General features: G+C 50.0%; 1 protein-coding gene across 6 annotated transcripts in view; it reads left to right on the top strand.

Annotated features, from left to right (window-relative positions):
* Positions 1–9,533, top strand: part of LOC106590546 (zinc finger homeobox protein 4) — a 180,579-nt gene that overhangs the window by 113,007 nt on the left and 58,039 nt on the right. For all 6 annotated transcript variants that reach the window (XM_014181654.2, XM_045710976.1, XM_045710975.1 and 3 more), the window contains exon 6: positions 3,685–3,919. In XM_014181654.2, coding sequence (XP_014037129.2) covers positions 3,685–3,919 — 235 coding nt within the window. The remainder of the gene's footprint in view (positions 1–3,684; positions 3,920–9,533) is intronic.

The following is a 9,533-nucleotide window of genomic DNA, read 5'->3' as shown; positions in this document are numbered from 1 at the left end:
TCTCTCTCTCTTTCTCACTCTCTCTCTCTGTCTTTCTCTCTCTTTCGCTCTCTCTGTCTCTCTCTTCTTCTCTCTCTCTCTGTCTCTCTTTCGCTCTCTCTCTTTCTCTCTCTCTCACTCTCTCTCTCTCACTCTCTCTCTCTCTCTCTTTCTCTCTCTCTGTCTCTCTCTATCTCTCTCTCTCTCTGTCGCTTTCTCAAACACACAGACACCTGCAGCTTGCCTGTGTACCCCCCCTCCCTTCCTCTCTCTGAGGTCTGTTTTGTGCTCTAGCAGAGGAACAGTTAATAAAGCCTGTAGCCTGGCCTTTTGTTTCTGCTCATTGTTCATTAGGCTGCCATCTATGGAGGCACACTTGATATGCTTGGCTTCCCCGGGTGTATGGAGGTTGGGGGGATGGGTGGTGATGTGGGTGTGGTAGGAGGTCAGGGATGGGGGTAGGGGGTAGCTGCACGGATGGCTGCAATGCTAGTAGCAACTGTTGTTGGTGAAAAGTAAAGCTTGCAAGTGACAGTCACACACTGAATAGACCTCCCCTGCTGTTCACAGTAATGACTAGAGAATCTCTCACACAAAACACTGCTCTGCAGACGCTCCTTCTTTTACTTTCTTCGTTTTTACTATTTCATTTGATGAGGAAATTTAGGAAGCCCCGCTAGGTACACACACACACACACACACACACACACACACACACACACACACACACACACACACACACACACACACACACACACACACACACACACACACACCCGCACACAACCACACACACATGTGGGCGCACAACACACACATACACACACTGTGAATCCTAGCACTTTCGGCATCCTTGTGTGTCTGAGAAATAATAGATTTTTCAAATTAACTTTTGAAGACACCTTTTCAAAAACTCCACTTTGTCTCTCCTCTTCTCACCTCATCTCTCCTCACTTTGTCTCTTCTCTCCTCACCTCGTCTCTCTTCTCCTCACTTTGTCTCTCCTCTCCTCACTTTGTCTCTCCTCTCCTCACTTTGTCTCTCCTCACTTCGTCTCTCCTCACTTTGTCTCTCCTCTCCTCACTTCGTCTCTCCTCACCTCATCTTTCCTCTCCTCACTTTGTCTCTCCTCACCTCGTCTCTCCTCTCCTCACTTTGTCTCTCCTCTCCTCACTTTGTCTCTCCTCTACTCACTTTGTCTCTCCTCACTTCGTCTCTCCTCACTTTGTCTCTCCTCTCCTCACTTCGTCTCTCTTCACCTCATCTTTCCTCTCCTCACTTTGTCTCTCCTCACCTCGTCTCTCCTCACTTTGTCTCTCCTCTCCTCACTTTGTCTCTCCTCTCCTCACTTTGTCTCTCCTCTACTCACTTTGTCTCTCCTCACTTCGTCTCTCCTCACTTGGTCTCCCTTCACCTCATCTTTCCTCTCCTCACTTTGTCTCTCCTCACCTCGTCTCTCCGCACTTTGTCTCTCCTCTCCTCACATTGTCTCTCCTCACCTCATCTCTCCTCTCCTCACTTTGTCTCTCCTCTCCTCACCTCGTCTCTCCTCTCCTCACTTTGTCTCTCCTCTCCTCACTTTGTCTCTCCTCTCCTCACCTCGTCTCTCCTCACTTCGTCTCTCCTCACTTTGTCTCTCCTCACTTTGCCTCTCCTCTCCTCACTTCATCTCTCCTCACCTCATCTTTTCTCTCCTCACTTTGTCTCTCCTCACCTCGTCTCTCCTCTCCTCACTTTGTCTCTCCTCACTTCGTCTCTCCTCTCCTCACTTCGTCTCTCCTCACTTTGTCTCTCCTCTCCTCACTTCGTCTCTCCTCACTTTGTCTCTCCTTTCCTCACTTCATCTCTCCTCACCTCATCTTTCCTCTCCTCACTTCGTCTCTCCTCACTTTGTCTCTCCTCTCCTCACTTTGTCTCTCCTCTCCTCACTTCGTCTCTCTTCACCTCATCTTTCCTCTCCTCACTTTGTCTCTCCTCACCTCGTCTCTCCTCACTTTGTCTCTCCTCTCCTCACTTTGTCTCTCCTCTCCTCACTTTGTCTCTCCTCTACTCACTTTGTCTCTCCTCACTTCGTCTCTCCTCACTTGGTCTCTCTTCACCTCATCTTTCCTCTCCTCACTTTGTCTCTCCTCACCTCGTCTCTCCGCACTTTGTCTCTCCTCTCCTCACATTGTCTCTCCTCACCTCATCTCTTCTCCTCACTTTGTCTCTCCTCTCCTCACCTCGTCTCTCCTCTCCTCACTTTGTCTCTCCTCTCCTCACTTTGTCTCTCCTCTCCTCACCTTGTCTCTCCTCACTTCGTCTCTCCTCACTTTGCCTCTCCTCTCCTCACTTCATCTCTCCTCACCTCATCTTTTCTCTCCTCACTTCGTCTCTCCTCACCTCATCTTTCCTCTCCTCACTTTGTCTCTCCTCACTTTGTCTCTCCTCTCCTCACTTTGTCTCTCCTCTCCTCACTTTGTCTCTCCTCACTTCGTCTCTCCTTACTTTGTCTCTCCTCTCCTCACTTCGTCTCTCCTCACCTCATCTCTCCTCTCCTCACTTTGTCTCTCCTCTCCTCACCTCGTCTCTCCTCTCCTCGCTTTGTCTCTCCTCACTTCGTCTCTCCTCACTTTGTCTCTCCTCACTTTGTCTCTCCTCTCCTCACTTCGTCTCTCCTCACCTCATCTTTCCTCTCCTCACTTTGTCTCTCCTCACTTTGTCTCTCCTCTCCTCACTTTGTCTCTCCTCTCCTCACTTTGTCTCTCCTCACTTCGTCTCTCCTCACTTTGTCTCTCCTCTCCTCACTTCGTCTCTCCTCACCTCATCTCTCCTCTCCTCACTTTGTCTCTCCTCTCCTCACCTCGTCTCTCCTCTCCTCGCTTTGTCTCTCCTCTCCTCACTTTGTCTCTCCTCTCCTCACCTCGTCTCTCCTCTCCTCGCTTTGTCTCTCCTCTCCTCACTTTGTCTCTCCTCTCCTCACCTCGTCTCTCCTCTCCTCACTTTGTCTCTCCTCTCCTCACCTCATCTTTTCTCTCCTCACCTCGTCTCTCCTCCCTCGTCTCTCCTCACTTCGTCTCTCCTCACTTCGTCTCTCCTCTTCTCCCTTTGTCTCTCCTCACTTTGTCTTTCCTCTCCTCACTTCGTCTCTCCTCATTTTGTCTCTCCTCTCCTCACCTTGTCTCTCCTCTCCTCACTTTGTCTCTCCTCTCCTCACTTCGTCTCTCCTCACTGTGTCTCTCCTCTCCTCTCCTCACCTCGTCTCTCCTCTCCTCACTTTGTCTTTCCTGTTCTCACTTTGTCTCTCCTCCCCTCTTTGTCTCTCCTCTTTGTCTTTCCTCTCCTCTTTGTCTCTCCTCTCCTCTTTGTCTCTCCTCTCCTCTTTGTCAGTACTATCAGGCTTTTCTTCCGTACGCTTATTCACATCCTTTCATTCTTCTAAGCACACTATATTTGTTTTGCTGTCTGCTCAGATAAAGGAAGAGAAATATCCTTTGTTCTTTTTTTCCTTCCTACATTTTCCATTTTAAACATGGTTTTTGCCCGACTAGATAACAGTGTGTCCCAGTTTACTGTGCTTCAGGTATCAACAGGTTAGCTGTCTGTACGAATCGAGAGCAAAGTCACTCAAATGATTCATTTCACTTTTGACCTTGACCATCATTCAAAAAGCATTCTCACAGAAATGTTAACAATCTCTCTGCTCTATTCTCCTCTCGCCTACAGCACTTGCAGAAGCAGGAGAGTGCGTGCGGCAGTGAACAGTGTGTGTACTACTGTGCCCTGTGTGACTACTCCACCAAGGCCTGTCTGAACCTGGTGCAGCACGCTCGCTCCCCGCGCCACCAGCAGAACGAGGGTCTGAGGAAGCTACAGCTCCACCAGCAGGGACTGGGAGGAGAGGAGGATGGCCTGAGTCTACACCAACTTTACCATGTAAAAGACTGCCCTAAACAACAAGGTAAGGCCAATGATTTATTAATGGTTTTATATGGCCTTTCTTGGATTTGAATTGCCTACAATTCAAATCTGGGACTTGCTGCTCTTACTCCTTGTTTCCCCCATCCCTTACCCAAACTCTACCCCCACACCATGTACCCCTCCCTCCCTCTCTCCCTCACTCGCCTGAGTCAGCCCGTCCAGTCCACCTAATCTCCCCAGAATGAGCATGCTGTTCCCATTATGGTGCTACGCCTATATCCCCAACACACACACACACACACACACACACACACACACACACACACACACACACACACACACACACACACACACACACACACACACACACACACAGACACAGACACAGACACAGACACACACACATGCCACCATCCCATATGCAGGGACATCCCATGCAGGCATGCAGGCAGACTTAAGAAACTCTACCTTTGGAAGATTCTCTCACACACACACACACACAACATACATACATACATACATACATACATACATACATACATACATACATACATACATACATACATACATACATACATACACACACACACACACACACACACACACACACACACACACACACACACACACACACACACACACACACACACACACACACACGTCTCTCCCTGGAGTGAGCCTTCATTTCCTTTCTCATGACCAAAGCAATTAAAAGCCCAGGGTCTAGGTTAACCCTAACTCTAAGACCAGAGTCTGGGTTAACCCTAACCCTAAGCCCAGAGTCTGGGTTAACCCTAACCTAACCCTAAGACCAGGGTCTGGGTTAACCCTAACCTAACCCTAAGACCAGAGTCTGGGTTAACCCTAACCCTAAGACCAGAGTCTGGGTTAACCCTAACCTAACCCTAAGACCAGGGTCTGGGTTAACCCTAACCCTAAGACCAGAGTCTGGGTTAACCCTAACCTAACCCTAAGGCCAGAGTCTGGGTTAACCCTAACCTAACTCTAAGACCAGGGTCTGCCAGACACTAATAAGTGTAGCAGCACTGTAAAACATTCGGAGACAAATAAAGATTAATGGTTTTCTTTGAGTCGGTTACGGTGTGGAGATGGGGGTTACGGTGTAGAGAGGGGGGTTACAGTGTAGAGAGGTGGGTTATGGTGTAGAGAGGTGGGTTACAGTGTAGAGAGGGGGGTTACAGTGTAGAGAGGTGGGTTACAGTGTGGAGACGGGGGTTACAGTGTAGAGAGGTGGGTTACAGTGTAGAGAGCTGCGTTACAGTGTAGAGAGGTGGGTATCAGTGTAGAGAGCTGGGTTACGGCGTAGAGAGGGGGGTATCAGTGTAGAGAGGTGGGTTACAGTGTAGAGAGGTGGGTATCAGTGTAGAGAGGTGGGTTACGGTGTAGAGAGGTGGGTTACGGTGTAGAGAGGGGGGTATCAGTGTAGAGAGGTGGGTTACAGTGTAGAGAGGTGGGTATCAGTGTAGAGAGGTGGGTTACAGTGTAGAGAGGTGGGTTACGGTGTAGAGAGGTGGATTATGGTGTAGAGAGGTGGATTACGGTGTAGAAAGGTGGGTTACAGTGTAGAGAGTTGGGTTATGGTGTAGAGACGGTGGGTTACGGTGTGGAGAGGGGGGTTACTGTGTGGAGAGGGGGGTTACTGTGTGGAGAGGGGGGTTACGGTGTGGAGATGGGGGTTACGGTGTGGAGAGGGGGGTTACTGTGTGGAGACGGGGGTTACGGTGTGGAGAGGGGGTTACTGTGTGGAGACGGGGGTTACGGTGTGGAGAGGTGGGTTCCAGTGTAGAGAGGTGGGTATCAGTGTAGAGAGGTGGATTACGGTATAGAGAGTTGGGTTATGGTGTAGAGACGGTGGGTTATGGTGTAGAGAAGGCTGTTACGGTGTAGAGACGGGTTTGCGGTGTTGCGACGGGGGTTACGATGTAGAGACGGGGTTACAGTGTTGAGACGGGGGTTACAGTGTTGAGACGGGGGTTGCGGTGTAGAGACGGGGGTTACAGTGTTGAGACGGGGGTTACAGTGTAGAGACGGGGTTACGATGTAGAGACGGGGGTTACAGTGTTGAGACGGGGGTTACAGTGTTGAGACGGGGGTTACGGTGTAGAGACGGGGTTACGGTGTGGAGACGGGGGTTGCGGTGTAGAGACGATGGGTTACATTTATATTACATTTACGTCATTTAGCTACGGTGTAGAGACGGGGTTACGGTGTGGAGACGGGGTTGCGGTGTAGAGACGGGGTTACGGTGTAGAGACGGGGGTTGCGGTGTAGAGACGGGGTTGCGGTGTAGAGACGGGGGTTGCGGTGTAGAGACGGGGTTACGGTGTAGAGACGGGGTTGCGGTGTAGAGACGGGGGTTACGGTGTAGAGACGGGGTTACGGTGTAGAGACGGGGTTACGGTGTAGAGACGGGGTTGCGGTGTGGAGAAGGGGGTTACAGTGTAGAGACGGGGTTGCGGTGTGGAGACGGGGGTTACGGTGTAGAGACGGGGTTACGGTGTAGAGACGGGGGTTACGGTGTAGAGACGGGGTTGCGGTGTGGAGAAGGGGGTTGCGGTGTAGAGACGGGGGTTATGGTGTAGAGACGGGGTTTACGGTGTAGAGACGGGGTTACGGTGTAGAGACGGGGGTTACGGTGTAGAGACGGGGTTGCGGTGTGGAGAAGGGGGTTACGGTGTAGAGACGGGGTTGCGGTGTGGAGAATTGGGTTACGGTGTAGAGACGGGGGTTACGGTGTAGAGACGGGGGTTGCGGTGTAGAGACGGGGGTTACGGTGTAGAGACGGGGTTACGGTGTAGAGACGGGGTTGCGGTGTAGAGACGGGGGTTACGGTGTAGAGACGGGGGTTACAGTGTAGAGACGGGGTTACGGTGTAGAGACGGGGTTACGGTGTAGAGACGGGGTTAAGGTGTAGAGACGGGGTTACGGTGTAGAGACGGGGTTACGGTGTAGAGACGGGGGTTACGGTGTAGAGACGGGGTTAGGGTGTAGAGACGGGGTTGCGGTGTGGAGAAGGGGGTTACGGTGTAGAGACAGGGTTGCGGTGTGGAGAAGGGGGTTACGGTGTAGAGACGGGGTTACGGTGTAGAGACGGGGTTACGGTGTAGAGACGGGGTTACGGTGTAGAGACGGGGGTTACGGTGTAGAGACGGGGGTTACGGTGTAGAGACGGGGGTTGCGGTGTAGAGACGGGGGTTACGGTGTAGAGACGGGGGTTGCGTTGTAGAGACGGGGGTTACGGTGTAGAGACGGGGTTGCGGTGTGGAGAAGGGGGTTACGGTGTAGAGACGGGGTTGCGGTGTGGAGACGGGGTTACGGTGTAGAGACGGGGTTGCGGTGTAGAGATGGGGGTTACGGTGTAGAGACGGGGTTGCGGTGTAGAGACGGGGGTTACGGTGTAGAGACGGGGTTGCGGTGTGGAGAAGGGGGTTACGGTGTAGAGACGGGGTTGCGGTGTGGAGACGGGGGTTACGGTGTAGAGACGGGGTTCCGGTGTAGAGACGGGGGTTACGGTGTAGAGACGGAGGTTACGGTGTAGAGACGGGGTTAGGGTGTAGAGACGGGGTTGCGGTGTGGAGAAGGGGGTTAGGGTGTAGAGACGGGGTTGCGGTGTGGAGACGGGGGTTACGGTGTAGAGACGGGGTTCCGGTGTAGAGACGGGGGTTACGGTGTAGAGACGGAGGTTACGGTGTTGAGACGGGGTTACGGTGTTGAGACGGGGTTACGGTGTGGAGAAGGGGGTTACGGTGTGGAGAAGGGGTTACGGTGTAGGTTTTTGCTTTGCTTGACCTGTCGGGAGGGGGACGGCTAACATGTTTTGAATGGCATTCCAGCCACTATTAATGTATGTGTGTGTTAGACATTAATCTGTGCTCCCCAAAGTATCCTGTTTATTCACGGCCACGCAAACCAGATGTGAAAGCAGCTCTCCCTCTCTCTCTCCCTCTCTCTCTCTCTCTCTCTCTCTCTCTCTCTCTCTCTCTCTCTCTCCCTCTCACCTCGCACACACAAAAGCACACATACACACCCACACACACAATACACACACACAATACACACACAGCCTTGACCATATGGAGAATAGAAGAGAGAGATAGCTGACATATTGAGAGAAGTAGGCCATCTACACGTTTGGTTTCAATTAGAAGTGGATCAAAGGTGATTCAGTAAAGTTCAGGGCCACAAGACAAGCCAGCTTAGATAAATCATTACTGTGCATTTTATCACACACCCCTATTCTCCCCCTCACTCTGCTAAAAGTCAAATTATGTCTCTCACTCGCACACACTCACACGTTCTCTCCACTCTCTCTCTGTTCCTGTCCTTTTCGGTCTCCGCCACAACTTACCATGCAAATCTTTTTGACATTTCAACCAGTGAACATAATGTTTTAAACCTGTCCAAAGTAATACTCCCCTTCTGTACCTTTTTCAAATGTTCCACTATTAAACACTCTGTCTTCTTTCTCAGTCAGTTGTATACCTCCATTCTCCTGCCACATAGTGAATTTCCACAAGGAAGTGTAGGGTTTGACTCAACGACCGGTACCCAAGCTCAGGCGCATTCTTGGATGCCCTGCTTTTGCCCACACTACATCATTTTTTGGGAACAACGATATTCTTTCATGAGGCCCCTAGTATAACATTTGAAGTGTTTCCTTTTACAGTATACAGGAGACGGTTGGAGAGAAGTATGGATATTAATTTCAGACTTTTCAGAATATCTGAACTTTCTTTGCTATCGAGCAGCATTGATTTTGTGATTACCTATAGGGAACACATGGGATTTGATTCTATGATTACCTATAGGGAACACATGGGATTTGATTCTATCATTACCTATAGGGAACACATGGGATTTGATTCTATGATTACCTATAGGGAACACAGCTAGATAATTGTAGAGCCATTTGGGAATAGAAGATTGCTAATGTGCAGGACTTTACATGTGAGTGGATTTCATTAAATAAGTTTGATGCTGTTTTGACTGTGTAATTGCTAGGAGATGTTCTATTTGTAGGTGGGGCTGGAAGGTAGACTAGGGTCACTGCAGCAGAGATAATAGTATTTATCTCTCTCTCCCTTTCCCTGTGACTTCTCAGGAAGTTAGCGATGCAATAATCAAAACCTATTGCTTTATGTGTGTTTGTTTCCCTGAGCATCGCTTACTACCAGTTCTCCCTAGGTGATGGTAACTCCTCATGCCCTGCTCCAGTTGTCTCATCATTAACTTTAGCTGAATACCATACAACTAAGTGTGTGTGTGTGTGTGTGTGTGTGTGTGTGTGTGTGTGTGTGTGTGTGTGTGTGTGTGTGTGTGTGTGTGTGTGTGTGTGTGTGTGTGTGTGTGTGTGTGTGTGTGTGTGTGTGTGTGTGTGAATCAGCAGAGTTTAAGTAAATTGAGTTTATAAAGAATGTCAGTTTAGATCCCAGACAGTGAGAAGGAATTCTTCCACAACATGGCACACAGAGTTCAACCATTTTGTTATCTGCCTTTAAACCTCTGCCAAAAGTCATTAGTCCTAATTAGATTGTTTTTCCTCATTTGTATAACAGAGTTAGATGGTGATTAGAGCTGATGTGAACAAAATAACGTAGATCCAAGTGAAAGTACATGCTGTACAAATATGACTT

Source organism: Salmo salar, chromosome ssa29 (assembly GCF_905237065.1).
Source record: "Salmo salar chromosome ssa29, Ssal_v3.1, whole genome shotgun sequence".
Classification (NCBI taxonomy): Eukaryota; Metazoa; Chordata; class Actinopteri; order Salmoniformes; family Salmonidae; genus Salmo; species Salmo salar.
This window is presented reverse-complemented; position numbering and strand designations above follow the sequence as displayed.